At 37.9% G+C, this 27,390-nt stretch overlaps 1 protein-coding gene and 1 long non-coding RNA gene across 3 annotated transcripts in view; both read left to right on the top strand.

The window, feature by feature from the left end:
- Positions 1–11,234, top strand: part of LOC137049215 (NACHT, LRR and PYD domains-containing protein 12-like) — a 59,115-nt gene extending 47,881 nt beyond the window's left edge. Inside the window, exons 8-12 of one of the 2 annotated variants that reach the window (XM_067427680.1) lie at positions 2,820–2,987; positions 3,091–3,258; positions 4,016–4,189; positions 10,051–10,097; positions 10,635–11,234. In XM_067427680.1, coding sequence (XP_067283781.1) covers positions 2,820–2,987; positions 3,091–3,258; positions 4,016–4,189; positions 10,051–10,097; positions 10,635–11,209 — 1,132 coding nt within the window. In that variant the 3' untranslated portion in view covers positions 11,210–11,234. The remainder of the gene's footprint in view (positions 1–2,819; positions 2,988–3,090; positions 3,259–4,015; positions 4,190–10,050; positions 10,098–10,634) is intronic. The other variant, XM_067427681.1, reaches the window with a different exon arrangement.
- A 5,946-nt stretch (positions 11,235–17,180) lies between these two features.
- Positions 17,181–20,855, top strand: LOC137049436 (uncharacterized). The gene is made up of 3 exons (XR_010899597.1): positions 17,181–17,767; positions 18,171–18,265; positions 19,291–20,855. It is a non-coding gene; the product is annotated as an uncharacterized lncRNA (long non-coding RNA).
- Positions 20,856–27,390: the final 6,535 nt, after the last annotated feature.

The raw sequence follows: 27,390 nt of genomic DNA, 5'->3' as shown, positions 1-27,390 counted from the left end.
TGGTGGAGGATTCCACTCAAGCCCGATGCTCTCGGCTGCCCGGGCTAGCATGGCTGTTAGCTCTGGATCAGACTCGCCAGGAACGGAGCACGGGCGAGACATATTTAAAAAGACGTGCCACCTGCAGCTCTTTTTGTGAGGAGTTTTTACTCAGGCAGAGTGCTGAGACGCCCAGGGAGAACACACAGACCTGCACAGATCACTGCACAGACCGACAGGAATGCGGAGTCACACCAACACTTTGGGGAGATACTCGTCTTGAAGAGAAAGATTGCTAAGGTAGGCAAGTTGAACTCGGCTCCGAAGCAGAAACATAAATGTATAAATGTGTGACTGTAACGCCGTTTATACCCACGCTGTGGGGCGGGCTTGCATTTGGCAAATTTGATTGAGATTGAAGGCAGCTGGCTTTCTAAGCGAATCCCCCATTTTGTCTGTACTGACTGAGAGGGAACTGGGTCCCTTACGGCCCTTAAAGGCTTGAGGACATTGCTCATGGTGGAAAACCCCTAAGTTTGGAGTATTTCATTATTTCGTCCATCTTCTTTCTTTCAGCAGTACTGTCATTTTTGGCGAGTTTCCATTTGTTGTCCACAGGTTGTCATGTTTTTCCAGGCTCTTCTCTTCTCATTTGTGTTATAAATTCAGATGTAATTGTTTTAATTCAATGTGAGATTTTCTGTTGTAACTGTGGGGGTATAAATAAATACATTTGCATGTAAACTGAAGGATGGTGTTTACTTTGAGTGACTTTTTGATACAAAATCATATCGATTGCAGCCATATATGGTCTCTGATTGAATGGAATAAAATAAAGAGACAATTAACTGGCATAGAATCCTGCTGTACATAAAGCAAGATTGATCTATTTTTCATCATTGAAAAAACATTATTTCACAGTGCAAACCTGATGAAAAAATCAATGTTGAATTTCAATATTGATTCAATAATATTTTGATTGATACATTAACATTGACTCAATGTTGATTCAGTGTTAAATAAGTGATTTAATTTTAGTTGAAAAACTATTGATTTTAAGCCCAACTTGATCTATTTTTCATTGTTGAAATAACATTATTTCAGGGTGCAAACCTGATGAAAAATAAATCAATGTTAAATCTCAACATTGATTCAATAATATTTCAGTCGATGCATTAACATTGATTCAGTGTTTGTCTGCTATCTGAGTAACGACAAGACAAAACCAACGAGATAACAGGCTTGATCGACTTAATGCTGCGGCGCAAAGATCGGCTGCAGTTTGACAAAAGCAATGCATTCTGGTTAGAAAATGTGTCTCACTTTGATCGGCGCTGCAGCCGCCTTATGATCACGTGCCATCAAAGTACCGCAAGGGCGAAATGAGACCAGCCATCTGGGTCAGGTGCTGCAGTTGCTCAAAATCAATTGTGAAAGCCTTGATGACGACACACTTTATTCTCTTGTTCATATTATGTGATGACAAGGACGACATGTTTTTCTTAGACAAGTTCCTGTATTTAACCAATCTTGATATTGAATATTTAATACTCAAACAAAACACACAAACATTAACAAAAATTAAGACTACACTTTGGAGTCTGGACCCTAAGGCTAATTTGTGGCCCTGAAGAAGTTTGACATGCTCTGACATTTGTGTTTTTTTTTCAGTTGCAACATGTACATAAAAGTTTGTAGTTTGGAGAAAATATATACTTAAATGAATAAATGTACACTGTATGTACTTTGTATATAAAAATATTTGCATTTAGATACTGTGTATATATATATATATATATATATATATATAAAAACATTTCTTATTTATGTGTATTTATATACACATAATAATTATACACACACACACACACACACACACACACACACACACACACACACACACACACACACACACACACACACATATATATTATGTAAACATAAACTTTTATTTTGGATGTGATTAATCACAATAAATCAAGTTGGCAGCACTAATATAAATAAAATAGTAAATCAGTCTGGCGAGTAAACAAAAAAATGTACTAGCCAATGGTGATTATATTGCCAAGGTGTGCGTAGAGGGTTGGGGGGCGTTTACAGGTTTGCGTTCCTTCACGTGGACGATTTGCATGTGAATCATTTGCGCGCGCATGGGTGTGGTCCAGTGATGTGCGGGTCAATGTATAAACAACCCGCACCTGACCGACGCTTTAAACAAACACGGCCACAACTCGGACCACAAAAAAATAAAGAAAATATTGTACCGACCCACTTCCTGACCTGTATTTTTTTTAAGTAGTAAATGCTCGTCGTAGCGTCAATTTATTCATTTATTTTGTTTCATTTTCTTAACAGGTAAGATACTGCATGTGTTTATCTAGTCTAATCGAAGCATGCGTCTCTCCCCTGATTTTCCCAACAAAAATCTCATTAAAACTATAAATCTCATTAAATCAATAAAACTAACATTACTGAGCTATATGCATTTAAAAGTAGCCTATTAAAATGGTACAATGGCATTGCTCAGTTCAGCGTGTTGGGAAATGGCCAATCAGGCATTTTGTCCTGCGTCAGGAAAGGGGAATTCGGCTCAAAATCTGACAAAAACCTGTGTATGCCCAGCTTTACAAGGCCCTAGCAATGACAGCAGCCCTCCAGGACTGAGTTTGGAGACCCCTGGTCTAGAGTGTCCGTACGGTGCGCACAGATTTACACCTAGTTTATTTTTTATAAACCCTGATACATTTTGTGTGTATGCAATGTTTATACATCAGGCCCCATATTATAAACCCTACCTAATAAACACATTGATATCACTGTTTGTTTTGTCATCTACACAGGCTATGTGGATGCAATCTCACTGCTCAGTCCTGTGAAAGTTTGTCTTCAGCTCTACAATCCTCAAACTCTGTCCTGAGAGAGCTGGACCTGAGTAACAATGACCTGCAGGATTCAGGAGTGAAGCTTCTTTGTGATGGACTGAAGAGCTGTAAGCTGGAGATATTAAGGTCTGAGTTTCAAATACTTTCAATGTTTTTTCCCATTAAGCTAATTACTAAAAATCACTCTGTTGAATTTATTCATTATGCAATTACTGTTTTTCTTGTTCAGATTGACCATATGTAATCTCACTGCTCAGTGTTGTGAGAGTTTGTCGTCAGTTTTACAATCCTCAAACTCTGTCCTGAGAGAGCTGGACCTCAGTAACAATGACCTGCAGGATTCTGGAGTGAAGATTATTTTTGATGGTCTGAAGAGCTGGAAGCTGGAGATACTGAGGTAATTAATGTTCCTTTTTTTTTTGGCAGTGTCTGTAAATTCGCTGCTTCTCAACTGCACTCAGATTGGCCATACTTGACTAATATGTAATTAGATTTGTGCCAAATGTTTTAAATGTAACTTTTTAATAAACTAATAAAAATATGAATTAAACACAAATCCCTTGTGTGGATGGGGCAAGCAGCAAACGATTATCATTGGCTAGTAAGTTTTTGATTGACAACTTCTTGACCTGGAAGTGAGGATTTCAGTGGAGTGTTTACAATTGTGAGAATCATCAAGCAGCTTCCTATTTTATTTTAGTAACAAAGTTTGACATTTTGTTTTTAAATGTTCGATTTATATTCTTTCTTTCACTAAGATTTCAGGGCAAGTATTGCACCACTGTTGTCTGTGTGGGATCAAATCCATTATTTACTTTTCATTTAAGCTCAAGATATAATATGAAATGTTTTGAAGGGGAATATTTATTTCTTCCGGATAATGATAATTGACCACAAAAAAATATTTTATGAAATGACGATCAATTAAAAATGGGTCTTCAAGTTTCGACCCCTGGTGTTTACTGACGATGTAGAAATACTTTGTTCCTGTTCTTATATTTCTTAGTTAAGTATATTTCTACTTTACTGGAGTATAAATGTTTCGGTTGAGTTCACTTTTGTTACTTTTGAGACTGAAACTACAGAAAATTACAGCTACCACCCAAATGACTGTTAGTGACAAGCTAATGTGATATTGCTGTGTGTGTTTGTAGGTTGTCTGGCTGTATGGTGACAGAGGAAAGCTGTGGGTATGTGTCTTCAGCTCTGAGGTCAAACCCCTCACACCTGAGCGAGCTGGATCTGAGCTACAATCACCCCGGAGATTCAGGAGTAAATATACTCTATGATACAGTCAACAATCCAAACTGCAGGCTGGAAAAACTCAAGTATGTTGAGCAGGAAGAGTGTTTAATAAGTTCTACTATGTTGTAGTGCACTTCCATAACTCACTGAAATTGAATAAACATTTATGCAGTATATAATAATAATATAAATAAATGAGAAAAGTACACAGCTGTAAAAGAGCACAGTAAAAGTGTTAGTGTTAAAATAACACTTGCTCTGTGTCTGAGTCCAATCTACAGAGTAAAAAAAGTAATACTACAACAGTGCTGAAGCTAATTAGATAATTAAACGATCAAGTAATGATTAATCCTCATATGCTCCTAGTTTCCTGTGCACGATGACACTATGAATGAAATAGTGACTGTAAAAAAAGAAACTAATGATTAGGACTGTCAATTGCTTCAAATATTTAATCGTGATTAATCGCATGATTGTCATGAGTTGCCTCGCGATTAATCACAACTTAATCGCACATTTTTATCAGTTGTAAATGTATTTTAAATTAATATGTTTCAAGTTTTTAATACTCTAATCAACATGGTTATGGACAAATATGCATGCTTTATGCAAATGTCCGTTTATTATTAAAGGGTAACTAAACCCTTAACCAACTTTTTTTAGTTAATGATCTGCAAGAGTGGGGCTTTATTAATGCTCTTTATTGATTTCGAGTAAATGTTTTGTCATTTGGGTATAAAGTGTTTTAATTCCTTAATATATGGTGTAAAAACGTCTTAGTGCTGCCCTCTTAAGGTTGAACGGTTACTGCAGTCGAATTTTCCTATTGGACGTTGTGGTGCATCGTATGATGGTACTTCTAACGGCTCACTATCCACGCCCCTGGCACAAGCTAACCACCATAGATATGTATACATATCTATGCTCACCACGCCATGAGAAATGTTGTCCCGTGATCACATGATGACAACTAGAGGTCTTCACGGGTCCAAAAATTTGTTCCCGAACCCGAAGAGACCCGCGATGTTCTACACAGAACCGACCCGGACCCGTCTATTATTTCTAAAACTGGACCCGGACCCGTGCAGATCCGAGAAATGCCAAAAATATGGTACCCGGGACCGACATGGACCCGTCTATTATTTGATAGCTGGAACCGAACCCGGCGGGAAGACACAGACGCGACTGGACCTGATTGTCTCATATTACATAATAAACTGCTGTTAACAAGTTAATAAACAAGCTGCGAAAAATAACTTTGTCTCAGTCAGACTATGTACCTAACGATAGATAGGCTAGCCGGTGTCTCCCTTCCTTGTACCTTGATTGTGATGTATTACAATATTCCTCTGTAATTGTTCCAAGCAGGCTTAATTCACTCATTTCAGCTGTAAAAGTTCTCTTTAATTCAGTGACGGATTTATGAGTTAACTCACATAAGAACTTTGACTGTTTACCCTTTTGAACTAATATCTATTGCTCGTTCAGTGCCATGGCCGCTTCCGTTAGCATTATTTATTTGCCATAATCTCTCTGAGCCGAGTCTGACTAGCAGAAATTTAAGATTAAACAAGACGGTTCATTCATATTATTTTTGAAGTCATTGCAGTCACGGCAGAAGCTCGGGCTGCCATAGAAACATGACACGCGCTTGAGACTGCACTCGCGCGTCAGCTGGAGCACCTGAAATATGAGCTTTTTTTTACGCAATTTGAGCATCACAGAAAACATTTATTTGACAGGTCACTTGAGGTCTTGATGCTGATTTGAAATATATTCTTGAGTACATTATTACCGCGCGCCTGCCCGCTTTCTAAACGGCTGCGAGAGAGAGAGAGAGAGAGCTTGTGTTTTTGTTGTTGTTGTGTATTTCTAAACCTCATTTCCCGGCTCACACTTTTCTTATCCTAATTTAGCAATTTGTAAGTTACACAAAAAACACAAGCCATGCTGACTCTCACGGCCAGGTGATCTCCGAGTCCGATTTATGTATTACATAGGCTACAACGTTAACAGACCCGGGACCCGAAGTAATAGATTGGGACCCAACCCGGACCCGGCTGACCATTTAAAATATAGACCCGAATCCGTACGGGTCCCGGGTCGGATCCTGGGTCCACGGGTCTCGGGTGCCCCGTAAAGACCTCTACTGACAATGGCTTCACTCCAGTATTAGCGGCATGTTACATGAAGTAGAAACATTATGAATGAAACTTACTCATCACTGGCTTTACACATCCTAATGAAGAAAATACAGATAAATAATGCACTTGTAAGTACACGTTAAGCTTCTCTTATGATATTTTTGCCCCTCGTCATGTCTACAGATCATTTTCAGACGCTTTCAGACCAACCCTGACACGCAAATGGTTGCCGTAACGTGCTGGCGCATATAGTCTAACTTTTATTTGAGGAAATCTGTTTATAATAGGCTATTAGGTTTGAACTTATTGGTCCTGTGCTTTTTTTGTGTGTGGCAGTCAGTATAAGGATTTGACTGTTCAGTGTTCATAGATTAGTTAGTGGTCTCATTCTCTCTTGTGCTGCTGCTTCGCTAGCATAAATAAATGAATGAATGAGAATCGTCAGCATCGGGAGTTAACGCAGTTTAAACCCAGTTTAAACTACGATTTTGGCATGCGATACGCCAATGTCACGTGATTTCAGCAGTTTGGCAGTTTGATGCGGACCGAACTGCTGAAATCACGTGACATTGGCGACCCGAATCATTGATCGATTCACTGATTCAATAACCGTTTGATTCTTTTTGGAGGCACATGGAGGAGAAGACAATGTTGAATAAAATCGTAGTTTTTGATATTTTTGGACCAAAATGAATTTTCGATGCTTCAAGAGACTCTAATCAACTGATGTCACATATGGACTACTTTGATGATGTTTTTATTAGCTTTCTGGACATGGACAGTAAAGTGGGCATTGACTGCATTATGCTCTGGGACTAAAATATAAAGTATCTTAAACTGTATTCCGATGATGAACGAAGGTCTTACGGGTGTGGAACGACATTAGGGTGAGTCATTAATGACATCAATTTCATTTTTGGGTGAACTAACCCTTTAAGGGCAAAAATTGTCCAGATACAGTTTTACAGGTCCATTTACAACCCTAGAAATTGTCCCTAGGATGTAATGCTCTGTTTTTGCCTTATTGGGAAGGGTCATGAATATTAATGTTGAGCTCTTCTCTGATTGGCTTATTTTAGCAGCTCACACAAGTTCAGGCAATGACGTCACATATAGGCAGACTGCATCGAGTAACGTTTAACACCTTTATCATTACAAGTGCTAAAAGATTGATATATGTCGTTCAGAAGGGCAACTTGCCGAGCACAGATCGATGTAGTTGGATCGTGTGAATATAAGAGTTAGTCAGTCCCTTCAGGAATTCGCAGGCCTTTTTTGTGATTGTTGCGGCCTAAAATGCCTGTTGCGGCCACATTTTTTAAAAGTTGCAATGAAAGTTGCAATGTTTTTTGGCATTTGTTTTATAGGTTAAAACGGCAAAGGTAGAGACATTTTTACTGAAATTGCTCATATTAGGCTTTTTTTTTCCTTTTCAATGTTCTTTATTGTGTTATAATATCTTTTTGTTTATGTTATAGGTTTACAAAGTGAAAAAGCCTAAAGTGCACCACAAAGGGACTTACCATGTCCCACAGAAAACAATGTTCAACCTAGTCCACAATAATACAGCAAGTAGACTAGACATACATCACATTACATGTCTCTTAAGCCTAAGCTTTAACATTCTGAATAAGTAGTGATTTCTCTCATTTTAAGAATATAAATAAAGAGAGTTTTTACACTGGCAGTTTAGTTCACAACATGAGACAATTTTTCGTATGAAAAATTGGTAATGTGAAAGCTGTCATGTGGACCTGGAAGTGCACCAGTATCCCACCATACCCGGAGGATGTTGTAACAGGAATATAGTGTGGCCGCTTTAAGATCTGCGTTCCCTTTTGAAATTCCAGTATTTTGTGTTTGTGTGCAGAAATATGCCGCGATTCACTAGCCTAGAAATCTAGACACACCCTAGCGGCAGCAAATCTAATCTGCCCGCGAGTGTTATCTAGCAACTCTCAATTCCTATCTGAGCTGTAAACGCCAAACTCTTGCTGGGACAATCACATCGTGTATAGTCGGTGGGCGGGGCATAGCATAATGATGATGGCCGAGTTGCGTTTGCGTGCTTCTAGTAAACACAGAAACTGGCGAACGGCGGCGGTCTTTCGAATCAGCTTTGACCGCGACTCTGGAAGACTTGGAGTTAAGCTTTTCTCTGAGAAAAGAACAAAGAACGACACTGAAGTCATTCTTAAAAGTGAAGATGTGTTTGGAGTTTTGCTGACCGGATACGGCGAATGTTTAATCTATCAATGAGCTCCGTTTCACCTTCGTTGCTCTGGTTGGTTGTAGCGTTATCCTATCGCGCGCAGAGGGAGTTTGAAAAACAACCGTTTATCCCACCCCTCGGATTGAGCCCTGTCAATGATGAGTTTCCAGACCAAACTGGTGGAAACAACACGAGACCATAATAGCTAACGCGACTGTCAAGATGGCTCGCACAGCGTTCAGAGCATTGGTTCAGAGTCCGCGCCAGCAGCAGCAGCACACGTTGCTTGTGAGCAAGGCGTTTCTGTTGCGTGTCATCCGCAGGGCGTCTGCTGCTATTAATGTACAGGGAAGCCCTATACTTCATGTTAAATATAAATATATTGCCTATTGATACAGCAAAGGCAACGTCGGCAGTAGCCGGCCCATACCATATCCATGGTATCGACGGCAAAAGGCTACAGAATATTTCATTCTGTATTGACATTGAAGTTTAATATTTCAAAATCGATAATTATGTTGTTTTTTATTATTACAATTAGGCCTATATCTGCATTTATGTTAACCTAGAGACTTTCAAACATGAAAATATCATTATGTGTCAGAATGTGTTATGGGCTATATGTTGTAGTCAGATAGATATGATGCTGCAACACGCATCGCCGCAAATGACTAATGCAAGCCAACGCAAATGGCCGTAAATGAAACTTAAAATAAGTCTTAGATGCTCAAAAACACAATCATCTTCAATAAAAATGAATGAGACTAAATGATCTTACCAGTGCGCTTAGGTCGCGCTCTCTTATGTGGTCTTTGAATTTGAAATAAGCTGCTGAATAAAATGAATCTTTTGCTTCTGTTGCTGCAAACTTCGTTAAATGAGCATATACCCCGGGAATTGAAGATGGGATTTATATTCATTTGCGTAGGTGTAAGGTAGGCTATAAGACAACCTGCATGTTCTTTTTTATTATTATTTGTTTTTAGATTGTTTAGCTCCGTTTGCGAGAGCCGCGAGCAGAATCAGCCTGCCTCAGCTCGTTAAAAATGCCTTTTAGGCTACTGTGGTGGTAATAGTTGGCGAAATTAACTAACATTGTGATGCTTGAAGTGTTTTATATCTATGGATTTTATTATAGGCAAGACAAGCCAAGAGTTGATTTGAGTGACTAAATCGATTAAATATGCGGTTAACTCACTGTCGGCCGCTGGCCGCTTGGTCGTCACTTAAAAAAAATTAAAACTTTAATTTAACAAACAAAAAAATGTTCTAAACATTTTTCAAAATTAACTTAATAAAGAAACTAAATGAAATATAACTACTTTGACATTAAAAACAAAACAAAACAAAAAAACACGGGCTCCAGTCGGACTCGGGCGGCGAGAATTTTGATAAGCTGTCGGACACGGGCCGGGCTAGGGCCTCAGCGTCTCAGGCCAGGGCCGGGCTAGGGGCCTAGATTTGAGGCCCGTGCAGGGCTGTATGAGAGTGAGATGGAGTATGTGTTGTGTGTGAGATTTGGTGTGTTGTGTTGTGTTGTGTGTGTGTGTGTGTTCACTGATTAACTGTTACTGTGTGTGTTTTATAGTGTGGATCATGGAGGAGAGATCAGGATTACTGCAGGACTACACAAATGTACGTCTAAACACACACTCACACCCTATCACACACACACACTAACTCTCTCTCACACACACACACAAACACACAAACACACTGACACGCGCTCTCTCTCACACACACACACACACACACACACACACACACACACTTAACTTTATGATCTGATCTGTTTAGTAACCATGATGATTTCAGTCAGAACCTCATTTATGACTAAATCTATCACAAAATGACAATAAAATAAAATTAGAATGAAAGTATAAAAAACACATTTTATGAAGATTTTCATAAAAAATGTCCTTCTGTTATAGATTTTGATATCATTGGTTGCTTGGCAACAGACCTGAGGGTTGAGCACTGAACTACAGATGAGATAAGATTTATAGACAAGATAAGAATCATAAATCACGTTCAGATTTGCTGCTGGAATATGAATTTGTGAAAATTATAAATGTTAGATCTGAACTCAGTTTCTGTAAGAATATTTTTTCCAGTGTTCATTATAAGATCAGATTCATAATTCCTGATTGTCATGTGTTTTCTCTCCATCAGATTTCAAAAAGTTTACTCTGGATCTTAACACGGTGAATAAACGCCTCCGTCTGTCTGAGGAGAACAGAGAGATTACATTCACTGACACAGTCCAGCCGTATCCTGATCATCCAGAGAGATTTGATGTGTATGAGCAGGTGTTGTGTAGAGAGAGTGTGTGTGGACGCTGTTACTGGGAGATTGAGTGGAGGGGTGATGTGCGTATATCAGTGTCATATAAGAGCATCAGCAGAAAGGGACGGGGTAAAGAGAGTGCATTTGGACGTAATGATCAGTCCTGGAGTTTGAGCTGCTCTTCCTCCAGTTACTCATACAGACACAATAACAGAGAGACTGTTTTCCCTGTAAAGCCAATCAGCTGTAGAAGAGATCACAGTGGAGTAGATCACACTGGAATAGTGTCTGGTGATATCTATAGAACAGGAGTGTATGTGGATCACAGTGCAGGAACTCTGTCCTTCTACAGCGTCTCTGGAGACACAATGACCCTTATCCACACAGTCCAGACCACATTCACACACACTCTCTATCCTGGGTTTATGGTTTGGTCTGGAGCATCAGTGAAACTGTGTTGATTAATCAGGACAGACTGATCAGAGATTCAACCCATAATGCTTTGAGCTCATGATAAATCAGTGACAGTGAGACTCTTCATGAGGCTCTTATATAATCTTTATGACAATATGACAAACGTGTGTGCGTGTGTGTGTGTGAGAGAGAGGCATGAAAAAAAAAATCTCATGTCATTTTACTTCTCTAGTAAAAGCATCTTGGTTTAAGATTTATTAGATATTTAGACTAAACAAAAATACTATCTATCTATCTATCTATCTATCTATCTATCTATCTATCTATCTATCTATCTATCTATCTATCTATCTATCTATCTATCTATGTTGTTTTTTGGAGTTGTGTTTTTTTGTGTTTTGCTGTTGTTTTTTGTCATTTGTGGAGTTTTGTTATTTACCTTAAACCAGAGCTACAAATCCTTCAAGTAACACTTCAGAATCTCTTGAAGCATTCTAAAATACATTTTGGTCCAAAAATATCAAAAACTATGAATTTATTCAGCATTTTCCTCTCTTCCGTGTTTCTCCAAAAAGATTCAAACAGTTAATGAATCAGTGAATTGATCAATGCTTCGGGTCGCCAATGTCACGGTTAAGTAAATTCCTGTTATTAACAACAATAACATTTGTAAGTTAACAGCTAATTTATGTAAGTGTCAGGGTCTGGCTGTATAAAACACATTTAAAGATGAAGAATAAGGTAATTAGTACAATTTCATAAATCCACATGATGATCCAACAGAACAGTGCAACATCTGCAGTTAAGTGTGTGTATAAAAGGCTCTCAGACATAAACACATAAACCGCACGGCTTTAATACGGCACACTTCATTGATGCCTTAAAGGTTTAGTTCACCCAAAAATGAAATTGATGTCATTAATGACTCACCCTAACGTCGTTCCACACCCGTAAGACCTCCGTTCATCTTCAGAACACAGTTGAAGATATTTTATATTTAGTCCGAGAGCTTTCTTTTCCTCCATTGAAAATGTATGTACGGTATACTGTCCCAGTCGTAATATCAGTTATTAGAAGATCTGGGGTCAAATCATCTCAGATGTATTAAGCGAGGTATGAAGAACAGACCCCTGGTCTGGGAGCTCAGTCCACTCTCAAATTCTCAATAGCACATAAAACGGTAACACTTTACAATAACAAGACATTGATAATCATGTATTAATACATGAATTAATAGTTAATTCAACATGAACAAATGAGCTATCCTTAATTAAGACAGTCATAAGGATTCATGCATGAATACAGCAGCATTACTACATGTTAGTACATGTTTGGTAATTAATGCATTAATTAACATGTATGGGTAAACTAAATCAAACAGGTTCCTTAAAATAAATAAAAAGTACTCTGACTTTTAATTAAACATGTGATTTAATACTTTCATAATTTAAACTGTAAACTGTATTAAAATCTGCCATCTGCAGCTTTGTGACAATGATTGTAACATGATTATTTAGCCATCAGTTTCACAGATTTGTCTAATCAAACGTGGAAAATAGACTAATAATTACCACTTATAATTTTAATTTGATATAAACCGTTTTCTGATTTTTATAGTTCAATTACATTTAGTCATAGCTACAGTTTTCTTCCCGGAACTACAGTATTTTTGGTTTGTTTCTTGTGGGACAATCTTTAGTGGCGCTCTCGGTGCTCCTAGCATGTTAGTTGTGTTACTTCGGTAATGCTGGCATTTTATCAAATAATAATGTCAACTGCTTTGGTTAATTGAAATAATAGTTTAAGAAATGTTTGTATGATTGTTTTATTGGGATATTTGTGGAGGTGTGTACAGTAATTAACTGTATTTTTTAATTGTTTAAATGTTTATGATTCGATTAGTATTAGCCAGTGGATGTGCTCTGCTTTACATGTAAACGTGCCTTGTATGTGTATTTACAGTTATGTTTGGCCTTTATTTTAAGTCCATATATGTTTAATTATATAAATAAAATAACTAGCCTACAAATACTTTGTATATTTTTGTTTGTTTTTTGTACCGGGGTGAAAAGGAATAAGGATTCTTTGTGCATATGTTAATTCATTTTGTAGTTAATGAATTGTTAGTGCATCATAGTGTCTAAACTCATGGTTAACTAACCATACACTAATTGAGGGGGCACATCATGGTTAATTCATTATTAACTAACCATCCATTAACATCAACTCATAGCTTGTTAATGCATCGTGTCATGACTTCATGATTAATTCACTATTAACTACTTACAAAAGTCAGCTCATGATTTATCATAAACTTATTATAAATTTCACATGTAACTAGTATAACTAGTATTCAGCCCAGTTAAGAGAACGGAGGTACCGTATCATCATAGCCTATGTCTGGGTGGAGAGAGAACTGTACAGATCCCAGCAGACGTTTCCTCAATTCCGGACTTAACTGCATTTCCTGTTTGGTTATTTTTTGGGGACTGATTCCTCAGAAACCGTTATAAGTCACAGTAGGTTTAGTTTGATGGGAAAGAGATCACAAAACAGACCTTTTGAGATAAAATATAGCAAATTTAGATGATCAGTGAAAGCAATGAAAAACTAATGTTGGCTTTCAGTAATATTTATGATGAAGCTTCTGGTAAAAATGGTTTAAATTATGACAATAATTCATTTGAAAATGTGTTTTAAAGTCAAAATATCTGTTATTCCTTCTTAGAGAGCCTGTTTAATTTAGTTTACCCATACTTATTAATTAATGAATTAATTACTAAACATGTACTAACATGTAGTATTGTTGTATCATTATGACTCATGTCTTAATTAAGGATAGCTCCTCATTTGTTCATGATTAGTTCATATCTTAACTAATCATGAGTTCATGTTGAATTAACTATTAATTCATGCATTAAATACATGATTATTCATGTCCTGTTATTGTAAAGTGTTACACATAAAACTTCATTAGATAACTTACAGATTTGTATTTATAGCCATTATCCAATATTCATTCTCTGGACAAAGATTAGTAGAATATTCATATTCTTATGTTTTAAAGTATCAATATCTCACTCTCCCATGTCCTTGAAACAGAGAAGTTTCAAGTTGTTCCTTTTCAAGTCCTTCAATTATTAACGCTTAATATTTCCTGCAACTCTCAGGAATGCAGTTTATTATAGTCTATATGGTTATCATCACAGTCTCACTCCGTTTGGACTTTGTTTGCACTTGCATAAACGTGTATTGTTTATTAGTTCTTCTGTTTCTGTTCATTACTGTCGGGTCTAATATATGTTAGAAGCTGTTCTCTTCCTGTGGATTATTGCCTGTGGATTCATTAAACACTGCCTTTTGTCTTTATCATGTTCATGTGTGCTTTATAACACAGTGTTTGTGACAGTGGCATCATTGTCTGAGTCTGCACTGTCAACTGTTACGACCCCTTCAAGGTGTTTAAAAAACTTCATCATTGTAAATATTAACCATTGCAGTTCAATGTATGCATTTATCTATCCTCCAGCTCCAATCTTTCATCTGATGCAGCAACAGAGAGAAAGTTATGTTTTGATATTAAAGACCACTGTGTAATATTGCTACATATACTATTACTCAAAAGTCTTGCAAAAACTGCAAGAGATTGTTGAAAACTTTCAAGACACCCTTGCAATGCCAAGAAGATCACTGGCTGCTGAATCTGAGATTGTCACGGTTCATGGATTCCCTGTCTCACTCTTGGGTGCGTGTTGAATGTAGGTGAGGGCGGAGCCTGGGATTGGCTCATCATGCACCTGTGGCTGATCACCTGCACCAGCTGCAACTCATCACCTTCACCCTATTTAGTCTCTCTGTTTCTCTCTTGTCTTTGTCAGAGCGTTGCTGGATGTTTCCCCTTGTGTCTCCGTGTTGGTTGTCGTTTCCCCCTTCCGTGAAACGCTGGATCCCTTCCCGGAATACCTGTACCGACCTCCCGAGTCACAGCTGCTCACAGCCTGCCCGTGTCGCCAAACAGAGCCTCTCTCACTGCTCCGTCTTATCCGGACTTCTTCAGTGTTCTGAGTTTTGACTTCTGTGACACTATCTGTCAATAAACTGAGTTACTTGCAATTGAATCCTGCCTCTGTGAATCCGTTACAGAGATAGTGATGGAGGAAGGAGGATATCCTGGAAAATAGACCATGCCAGACAGTGCAGGAACTTCAACAACAGAACTGGGAAATAAATAAAAAAGAACAATATTTTAAGACATATGCAAGAAGCTTAAATGTACAATTATGTCAATACGTTTAACAGCAAAGGGGAACACTGAAAAAATGATGATAGTGGATGATAATAGTAGATTTACAACTGGTGAAAACAGGGGAAGGTACTTAACCTTGGTGCAAAATATTGGATGCTATTTACACACTAAAGTTCAAATTGATCAAAATATAAATATAGTTTGTAAATCAACTATGGTAGGTTCTTTGCAACGGAACTGAGTTTTTTTTTCGGGAGTTGTGTCAGGAACAATCACTGAAGCCTTGACTAAAGAAGATCTGAGGATTTGAGAGGACTTCTGTTCAGTCAAGACAACAAAAGTCTAGCTGAAAAGAATCGAGAGTTTGGTGAATGAGGAAGATAAGAGATGACCTAACCAATGATCTAGGTCTGTCAGACAATGAAAGAGAAATCATTGATTCGCAAAACAAACATTGTCAGAATGTTGAGGGAGATACCAGTAGATTCACAAGGGAAATCATTTCCAGAATATTTGCAGTTCTCAAAAGCCGCCAGAGGAAGAGAAAAGCTTAGATGGGACTGGCCTGCTTACAGCAAAATCTAAAATTCTTTTTGCAAACTTGTGTGGTTGGACCGACAGCTCTCGACCCATGGTTATATTAGCATAGTTTCTTGTTAGTTTAAAGCAGTGGTCGGCAACTGGCGGCGATAATATCTGGCCCGCACCCGCATCTGCCGAATCTGGCATATTGTTTTTATAATAGGTGGTTCTGAAACATATCTGTCAGTATAATGGAGGCGAGCTAATGAGAACTGTGCAGGTAAACTCCTGTCAATTCAAGAGACGCTCACCTCATCTAGTGGCCAGTGGAAAAATATGCAGCATTTAGCCTCGTCGTTAGAGCATCAGACTCCCATGCGGAAAGACCTGAGTTTGATCCCCGCTCATAGCAGTGCAAACCTATAGGTAGGGCTATATCAATATACACTTATTATCGATTTTGTTTTTAGTGATCTTGCCTTCAAAAAATACGACTGTTTTAGCAGCAATGTTTTATTTTTGGATAATTGAGAGCATTCAATTAAAAATGTTCTGAAAGACATTCAAGGGTCTGTGGAATAGATCGCTAGACACGCCTCTAAAAGAGCCGTTAATGAAATGGGTGGTATGATGATAAAACAAACAGTGGACCATTGAAACATTTGCCTATATCACAGGGCCTCAGCACATGAATAATAACAACTCAAAGTCAGCTTCCTTTTTATCAAAATTATTGACAAGACAACCAGCAAAAAATGTGCCATGCTTCATCTCGTGGCCCTTGTCAAAAAATCCTATTGGAATTTCACTTTGTCCTATAGGATCTTATTGGATTCTTAGAATCCTATAGGACAATCTGATTTATTTTATTGGAATTTAACTTTGTCCTATAGGATCTTGTTGGATTCTTAGAATCTTATAGGACATTCTGATTTATTTTATTGGAATTTAACTTTGTCCTATAGGATCTTATTGGATTCTTAGAATCCTATTGGACATTCTGATTTATTTAATTGGAATTTCTCTTTGTCCTGTAGGATCTTATTGGATTCTTAGAATCCTATTGGACATTATGATTTATTTTATTGGAATTTCTCTTTGTCCTGTAGGATCTTATTGGATTCTTAGAATCCTATTGGACATTATGATTTATTTTATTGGAATTTCACTATGTCCTGTAGGATCTTATTGGATTCTTAGAATCCTATTGGACATTATGATTTATTTTATTGGAATTTCTCTTTGTCCTGTAGGATCTTATTGGATTCTTAGAATCCTATTGGACATTATGATTTATTTTAATGGAATTTCACTTTGTCCTGTTGGATCTTATTGGATTCTTAGAATCCTATAGTACATTCTGATTTATTTTAATGGAATTTCACTTTTCAATGAAAAAACACAGAGACTGGCTTAATATTGTTATATAACCAAAGCAAAGCGTTTGCATAGAAAAACAATCACACTTTCAAATTAAATAATTAGGTTGAGTGTTCCTATAAAAATACAAAATACATTAATATAAAATATATATAAAAGTGCCATTGTCTCACTATCTAGTGCAGGGGTGGCATTTTGCACCTATGAATGGCTCATATGACTAAATTAATTTTAAATTCATGATTTAATATCAATGAGATTTTTATTTATGTAATGTTTTAAATCTATATGGTTATTTATCATGTAAATAATGTGTGACTGTGGCGTTTTAATGCGCATGCGCGTTGGATATTCGAATCGCGTTCTTCAAACCACACTGGAGCAGAGTTGCCATGGAAACGGGGACTCGGAGTCAAACGAGCAGCACTTCCTCAGACGCTGTTTTCACTAGTTTCAGGTGAGTTTAGTCCCTAAAACCACACAAATTATACACACAACTGTTCCTGACACCTTTCTTACGTTAACTGACACACTTCTGTTGAATATTTACTTGATAGAAATGGTTTAGTGACTTCGGGAAAAGTCAGCATCTCAACCGTTTTCAAGAGGGTAACTTAAGCTAACTCTATCGATTTGATCGATTGAGCCCTTGTTTATGAAAGCTTGAGCTTTTAAATAAATCTTTATGTGAAACTTAAATGTTCTGATAGTTTTGTTAAGGTTTTGCTGCTAATTTGTCAATGGTACGTATCAAAAATATAAAAGTATACACTGTAACATTGATGATGTCAGTTACATGGAGCGCGAAAATTAGCTACAAAATGGCAAACAAATATTGTAAAAATGTTCTGTGATTTCAGGAGGGACAAAATAACCCATCTACAACAGGGGAAGATTCCAACATTTCTGGAGGAAGCTGCTGACAGAGCTGTAAGAAACGGGTGAACTGAGGAAGGTAATTTAATATACATGTATTTCACATAATATTTGACATAATATCAGCATGATTTTAGTTATTTTCATTAGCAAAATTATACATATTAAGAAGGCTTTGACATTCAAAACATAAGTGACACTGTATGAGCAATATTAAATTAACAAGTAAACCTAAAAACACAAACCCTGTTTATATTAAAACAGGTCACAAAACTATTGAGTTTCACTGGTATTAGCTATAGTGGAGATGAGTGTGATGAGTTTCAGGTGTGAGTAATCAGTATTCGGGAGAGGGAGTGCGCTGTGATTGGCTGGTGTGAGAACCTGGCAGATTAATAACAAATAGAAATTGAATTTGAATCTAAAACCATATTCTGTATTGTTAAAGAATTAGTTCACCCCAAAATTAAAATCTCCTGATAATTTCCATCGGTCATTTTCTAAAAATAAATAAAAAAGCATTTATATACCTTTTACCTCAAATGCACGACTTTGATGTTGTTTTCCCACTGCGTATTACGCCGGAAAGGTCAGTGCTGACCCAGTGCCGAAAAACTCCATCTCATGTTCTCCTCTAACTTTAAAATTGTCCGACATCGTTGTTTTACCTTTTATTTTTGTAAAGGGTGTTTGATTTAGTCTTTGCACGTTTGTTTTAACACTGGGATGGTACTTCCACATACGTCACACGCGTGACCTTTCAAACGTAATGACGCCACAAAGCCTTACATCATCAAAGTCGAGCATTTGAGGTTAAAAAGTATATACATGTTTATTTATTTTCTACTGAAGAATGAAAGACATGAACATCTTAGATGGCATTGGGGTGAGTAAAAGATCAGGAATTATCGTTTTGGGGTGCACTAATCCTTTAATGTACATTCTTTCTGCTTTACTTTTGGAGCCATAATAATTTATGGGTTGTGAAAACACAGACTGAATAGACATCATTGTACTTGGACATTATTAAATGGCTACTCAATAGTAAAGTTAAGAATTCCAGCTAGCCGTGTGTTAATGTGGTGTGTATTCTTCTCATTTTAGATCCTACATCCATTTGGGCTGAAGGTCAAGACAGAACCAAACCAAAGCTGGCCTGTAACCTGCCGGCCTATACGACAGACTTCACACTGACAGCTGCTGGCATGGATGCTGCATCACATGTTTTTGAACACTTTTCCACCTAGAATGTATTCGTCCCCCACCAGGAGACTTCATGTCTTCATCTATTGTGAGTGGATATCATTTTAAACATTATTTTAAAAAAACACTAATTTCTTCTAATTTTTATTGTGTAGTATATGTATTTTTTCGTAAAAAGAAAAGAAAATTTTAGTAATGTTTTTAAGTAATAAAGTAATTAATTGTTAAGTAATGTTGTTATAATCCTGTTAATTTATGTACAGTATAAATTGCAAACGTATGCTTGTTTTGGGCACATGTTTACAGCTTATAGAAATTTTAGGAGGAAGATGCTGTGTATTTAAAGGTGCTTTAAGTCATTTTTATTTGTACAATGTTATTTTTGTATATAAAGCATTATTACAGTGGAACAAATTGCTATTTTTTTATTTGTAAATTAGCAACTGAATTTTTTAACCATTGCACAGCACCACTTTATCACCAATAATTTACAACTTTTTTTTATGTCACATGAGAACACATGAAAGTTTATATTTTTGTTCAGATTATGTAATTTCTGTAATAAAGTTTGAATCATAGAATGGTAACTTCTTTCTGTTGTTATTTTGTAGATGTTTGTTGTAACTTAAGTACTTAAATGTACTTCAAGATAATTTAGTAAAACCATGGCTGCACTGTGGTAATACAACCAATTTATGGTACATGATCCATGTTTTTTAAAACCATGTTTACTGCAAAAACCATGGTTGCTGCAGTCATGGTTACAATGGTTTTACTGTAGTATTAGTACTTATTACTACAATATAACTGTAGTAAAACCATGGTTGTTAAAAATACCAGTTACTACAGTAATTCAAACTACAGTTTTACTATAGTATTACTACAATATAACTGTAGTAAAATCATGTTTTTTAAAAACCATGGTTTCGCACCAAAATACCACGGTTACTACAGTCATAGTTAAACTACAGTTTTACTATAGTAAAACCATAGTTCTTTTTCGTAAGGGAAGTTAACCTAACTATGACGACTTCCGCTCTGAGAAACCCGGAAATGTGAAAAGGGTCTAATTCTACTTTTTTTTCTTTCTTACAGTGTACCAAGTATTCAGACATAGTAGCCTTGGTACACTTTGCTATCTTTGCTGTGTCCGAATATGCCTTCCCTACCATGTAAAAAGCAAAGATAGCAAAACCGTGTGTGTGCGTGCGTGCGTGTGTTTGTGTGTGAGAGAGAGAGAGAGAGAAAGACCCAATTGGATCCAATAAAATCCTGTTGAAATTGTCCTACAGAATATGTATGTATTGTCTTATAAGACAATTCTCACAGAATCCAATAGGAATCAGATTACATTTGGAATCTTATTGGAATCCTTTAGGATTTATCCTATGGGATATTTATGTATTATCTTATAAGACAATTCCCAAAAAATCCTATAGGAATCAGATAAGAATCTTAAAGGACAAGACATAAATTATCCTATAAGATTATTTCTAACGGAATCCTATAGGAATCAGATAAGAATCTTAAAGGACAAGACATAAATTATCCTATAAGATTATTTCTAACGGAATCCTATAGGAATCAGATAAGAATCTTAAAGGACAAGACATAAATTATCCTATAAGATTATTTCTAACGGAATCCTATAGGAACGGTTCCAAAATATGATAGAAATTTTTAATGGAATCCTGTACAGATTTCCATTAAAAATCCTTAAGGATTTTTTGACAAGGGGGTGCCGTCTGATATTATATTCAGATTCGTTCACTGATTCGTTCAGTAAATTTTTTTTTCATATTACATAAATATGAACGCAGGTGATGAAAAAGAGTGTTATGTGTAATGTCTTAAGTCAACGAACACATTTACTTACAAAAAAAAAATGATTTGGCTTTATTAAAATGTGCATAATCTACTCATTAAATAAAAAAAGTCTAAATAAGTGGTTCAGATGACCAAAGCATGTTTTCTTGCATGATTAACATTTAATTGTTTGGAGACATTCATATATCTGGGATTATGGTAAACGTGGGGTTATAATGATGTTTTTCTATAACTATGCTTTGCATCCGCTTTCTGCTGATTGTTCAACGAGACATGCATGCTAAATGACCATGGAGGTAGCCTACCAGTTCGTTTACGAACGAGATCTCTCTCTCTCGTTCAGAGCTGGTTCATTTCGTTCACGAACGAGAAGTACCAGTTCGTTCACGAACGAGATCTCTCTCTCGTTCAGACTCAAAACAGCAACTCGGTCAGTGAAGTTCGTTCAGTAGCTCAGAATGCTATTTACTGACGGGACACACGAGATCTATTTAACCATACCGTCACATTTTTTATTTGTTTTACAGTTTTTAGAGAAGTGCATGACATGACTCAAACGTAATAAAGAAAATGGTTCAAACATAAAAATAAAATAAAAACACTTTACTTTACTCTGTAGTAATCATTTAACCATAAACCTGCATTATTACACTGTTTTCATTACAGTGGTAAAGTGTACATTTCTTTCTTTGCTCAAAAATGCCACCTACAAGAGCCGAGCTGTTCGCTATCAGTATCCTTCAACAACTGGTTCATTTCGTTTACGAACGAACAACATGTACCAATTCGTTCACGAATGAGATTTCTCGTTCAGAGTCAGACTCAAAGCCTCACGGTCAGTAAAGGGCGTATTCGTTCACTGAATTCAACAAATCACATGCTCCGTCACATCTCATACTCGAACGCTATTGGCTTGAGGTTGTCATTCTTTGACACAATTAAACAGTCGACAGCGCTGCGCATGCGCTCGCTGCTAATAGCGCCATGCTGCGGTGGAGGGAGGAATTTCAATGAACGAGAAACATGAGTCAATAGACTATGTGAACTAGGGTTGTGCCGATAGACGGCTCACGCACCTGGTTAGACCTTTGCTGGTGGTCCGGGCTCTGTGGCGATGAAACCCTCCATCCTTGTCCTCGGTACGGGCTCGTCATCCACGGCAGCCGGTCCCCGCGGTCTGCGGTGGGCTCGTGCAACTTCTCTGTTGCGTCACTCACTGGTGGTGGTTGGCCTCGGGCAGTGGTGGAGTGAGGCTGGTACCGCTGTCCTCCTCAGCGGGGCCGATGGTCAATGGCGAATGGTTGTTTACCAGCACCCACTCCACGAATGCGGCGAAGTCTTCCTTTGGTTATTCCCGGGTGTGTGCGCTTCCAGCAGGCGGTCTCCCTGCTCCAGGCAGATGAGTTGGACGTCGGGAAGGGCCATGGGAAGACAGGGTAACAAACAAAAAAAAGGGGGGAAAAACAGCAAAAAAACTGTTTCAGTCGGTACTTCTGTTACAAACTGTGCATCTTAGATAAGCTCACGGCGATAAAGGAGAACAAGAAACATGTATTTTAATGATAAACTCAAGGAAACACAGCTACACATGAACGAGTACTGACAAACACAGAGGGCAAACTGAGGGATTAAATACACTGGATAACTGAGGATAACAAGGTGCAGGTGAATGACAAGGCACAGGTGATTGACATGACTAATTAACTGAACAGGGGAGAAACACAAGCTAAACTAACAGACAGGACAGGCATACATGTAACAACATATGTGTCATGGTAGATTATTTTTCAAAGTGGTGTGAGGCTTTCCCACTAAAATCCAAAAGAGCGGAGGAGGTGACAGACTGTATTGTCCAGCTCTTTTATAAATTTGGTGCTCCTAAAAGGATTTTAACAGACCAAGGCACTGAATTTGTCAACAAGGTTGGTTTTATACCTTTTTGATTATTCTTTTAGTGATGCTTGAATAGTTGTTGGAGTATAATAATCTAACAAAAAGCATACATTTTCTTCTTGCTCCACTAAAACTGAGATGCATTATAAAGATCAATCTGGGCGTGTGTCCAATGCTTGGCATCAAGCGGAGTTTATGTGCTCCATATCATCCCCAAACAAACGTATTGGTGGAGAGGCTTATTGGAACAATTCAGAAGTAAGAAACCATGTAATAGTTTAATTGTAGGTGTAAGACTGCATTGCGAGCCATGTTTCTCTTCTCTCTTTTTTTACAGAACATTGAGCAAGTTAGTGGAAAAACGGCCAGACACATGGTCTGATTATTTAGATGCAGCCATGTTTGGTCTGCAGACCAAAAAACAGCTGACCACAAACTTTTCCCTATATTTGTTACTTTTTGGTTGAGAGGCTAGGTATCCATGTGTGGTACCAGACACGTATGAGGTTAGTGCATTTATGAGGAAAGTAAATTATATTAAACTTGGAATGTAAATGTTTTAACGCATAATTTTTCTCCTAGATCAATGAAAGTGTAGAGGAGATGATTGCATTGGAGCCAATATCAGAATCCATAAACCGACAGGACAGGATTTATAAAATTGTTCAGGAAAATATGGCGTGGGTTCAAACTAAAATTCAAAAAAGAAAACTTCAACAGGGAAAGCCCGTTGTCATGCAGGTTGGGGACAGGGTGATCAGGCATAACATCCGAAGGCAGCAGAGAAAGGGTGGAAAATTAGAGCCTGATTATGTTGGCCCATTCACTGTAGTGAAGGTAGATGGGAAAAGCATCAACCTTTTAGATGACAGTGGAAAACAAATCCCCAAGGTAACAATGATCAGTTGATATACTTTTTTAGAGGATCCCCCACCAAAGCATCCTAAAATCACATCTGTCACAACTACATCCCTCCCTGCCTCTGTGCCTGTGGCAAATTATAAAATTTCAGCAACTACCCAGCCCCCTTCTCTTCAAGCACCCTTCACAGTCATCCTTCCAATTACCCTGCCAATTGCACAACTTTTTCTCCACCATTTAACTGCTTCAGCAACTATGCCTATTGACATGGCTCATCCTCAGATTACATCCATTTGTCATCAAATGCCTGCTGCCCCACCTGCCTCACAGCCTGCTGCCTCCCAGACTGCTGTTTCCTGCACTGCTGTTTCCTGCACTGCTGCCTCCCAGACTGCTGTTTCCTGCACTGCTGCCTCCCAGACTGCTGTTTCCTGCACTGCTGCCTCCCAGACTGCTGGCTCCTGCACTGCTGCCTCCCAGACTGCTGGCTCCTGCACTGCTGCCTCCCAGACTGCTGCCTCCTGCAGTGCTGCCTCCCAGACTGCTGCCTCCTGCACTGCTGCCCCCCAGCCTGCTGCCTCCTGCACTGCTGCCTCCTGCACTTATGCCTCCTGCCCCCAGCCTGCTGCGTCCTGCAGTCCTGCCCTGACTCCTGCCCCCAGCCTGCTGCGTCCTGCACTGCTGCCCCCAGCCTGCTGACTCCTGCCCTGCTGCCTCCTGCCCCCTGCCCCCAGCATGCTGCCTCCTGCCCCCTGCCCCCAGCATGCTGCCTCCCAGCCTGCTGCCTCCTACCCCCAGCCTGCTGCCTCCTGCCCCCAGCCTGCTGCCTCCTACCCCCAGCCTGCTGCCTCCTGCCCCCAGCCTGCTGCCTCCTGCACTGCTGCCTCCCAGACTACATGTATGTCTCCACTTTTAACTTCAAGGATAATTAAATGAAAATTGAGCATTGTTTCTCTTTGGGTCCATTTAGTGTTGCAAGACATCTGGGCAGGCAAAGTAGGAGGAAGGATGTGTTCTAAAATAGGTCCCTATTAATTGTTTACATGGGACCTTGAGCGCCTCAGGCCTGGGATGATGCTTGAGAGTGAGGTCAGTGACTTCATGTTTGATTTCGTTCACATTTCCATAATTATAAAATGACACCCTTTTTTTTTTACTTTGTTATACTGCCATATACATTAAAGTGTGGAATTATGGGAATTGTTCACATTCTTAAATTTGCTGCAGGTTATCAATGCATACCTCACTTGCCTGAAAAAAATGCTATGCAGGGAAGGCATTTGTCATGGATTCATTTGAAATGACATATATGGGATGGCAAGGGCAGTTCAATGAAGAGGGTAAACTAAAAACCATGCTAATCCTAAAAAAATGACAATAAAAGTTAATGTCCTTAAGGATGTGTTATTCTTATTACCTATACCTGTATACTGTAGATGGATCCTCGGGTATATGATGTTCTGTTGGGGTCCGTAAATGAGGGCAAAACCACTGGACACTGCTGGTTTGTTTGTTTCATTACATGGCTTCTGTCTTTCTCTCTAAAACCAATTTTTTTATTTTTTTTTATTTATTTTTTTTACAATTTTAATAACTCAATCTTTTGGCAGATGATTTATCCTCAAAAAGGGAGGATTGTTTATATGAAATCATGTGGTGAGAGCCACAGGAATGCAGTTCACAGCAGAAATGCAGTAAGGTAAGAATAAATGGAAAACATGTTCATGGATCCTTGTGTTAACTTAAACATTTTTAAACTAAAAATTCCTCTCTTGCCCCCAAAAAAGGTGTTTCATGAACCGCAAGGGTTTCCATGATACCAAATGGGCCTGTCACTTTACCACACAGCTTGCAGGCTGATGGCAACTCATGTGGTGTGTTTGTCTGCAAAGTTAATAGAAGCTACTTACTTATATTTATTTTAAAAAACATATGCAGACAAAACAAAATTAATAACTGCGGCTCTCGATGATATATTGAGGTCTTAAGAAACTACAAGATTAGTCTATGTAAGAAACTGAACATTATTTACAACATGGTTACCTCTGAGGCACAGCCATGGCAAACGGTCCTGAGTGCGTTCACAACAGTCTGGAGTGCGAGCTTCCTGTCATGTATGACGTACGTGCGGCTGCAACTGCAACAGGTTTGTTCACTTCAGAGAGGGAGGGTGCATGTCCGATGCAGGCTGATGGCAACTCATGTGGTGTGTTTGTCTGCAAAGTTAATTGAAGCTACTTACTTATACATGTATGTTTATATATATATATATATATATATATATATATATATATATATATATATATATATATATATATATATATATATATATATATATATATAATATTTTCTCTCATTGAATTTACTAAAGTGTTCAGTTTGCAGAAGCTATTTTAACAGGGGGAGACCTTAATTTTGCATGCAAGGAAACAGATATTGCACTGATGCGGGATGACATTGGCCAGCGCCTGCTAAAAGAATCAGGTCTATTTTTTTGCTTTAAATTTGGTAAATAGATTTTCATTGCCATATGTATATTATTATATTGACCAATTTTCTTCCACAGAAGAGCTGGATGACTTGTGCCTGGCTTGTGGCAATAAATATTCACATGCAAAGGGCAAAATGGACACGGGTAAATTTAACAGCGACTATGATTTACATAAAGAGAATTTTCAGCAATCTTGACTTTTTGAAGATTTCTTCTTGTGATATCTTTTTCAGATTCAATGTGACAGTTGCAGTGGGTGGTACCACTGGGACTGCATGAGCAGACCAAAACTAAAGGCAGTTTTCATCTGTCCAGCATGCAAAGGGCCTATTCCCCTCCCCCCCACCATCACCATATTGCAATCCTTAAAGATTTATTTTTCAAGATATCAAACATGTCTTTTCAATATGCACACCTGTAAATAAAACTTTCAACCACATTACAGTAGTGAGTGCAGTTGTTAATCCAAACTTTTTAATTTAATATTTAACCATTTAATTCCTTCTTGCTATGGAGTAGGCTAACAAATGTAATGGCACTGCTCTGATGGAAAACATTTTCATAAAGGATGGTATCATCACACACACACACACATAGCCTTTAAGTAGCTTTTGCTTTGCATTAAAGTAGCCAAGGCTATTCCTCCTCAAATAAGATACTTAATGTCACAAAACCACAACAGTGTAAGGTAAAGTTTATTAGGCAACAGATCCATTTGTTCAGGTTTAATAGTTGTTTTAATGCTCTGGATTTATAAACTGATTACTAAAAAGAAAATAAGTCTCACAAGATACAAATGCCCAACTGAAATTAATGTAGACTCGTGTCAGTTTAGTATGTTTACTTCTGTATCATACTTACTGTGAATGTCAGTGTTTAACATTAATCATTAATGTTTGTAATCAAGACAAATGCACAGAATAAAATAA

This window comes from Pseudorasbora parva, chromosome 20 (assembly GCF_024679245.1).
Source record: "Pseudorasbora parva isolate DD20220531a chromosome 20, ASM2467924v1, whole genome shotgun sequence".
NCBI lineage: Eukaryota > Metazoa > Chordata > Actinopteri > Cypriniformes > Gobionidae > Pseudorasbora > Pseudorasbora parva.
The sequence above is the reverse complement of the archived record's forward strand: the minus strand, read 5'-3'. Positions and strand labels throughout refer to the sequence as shown.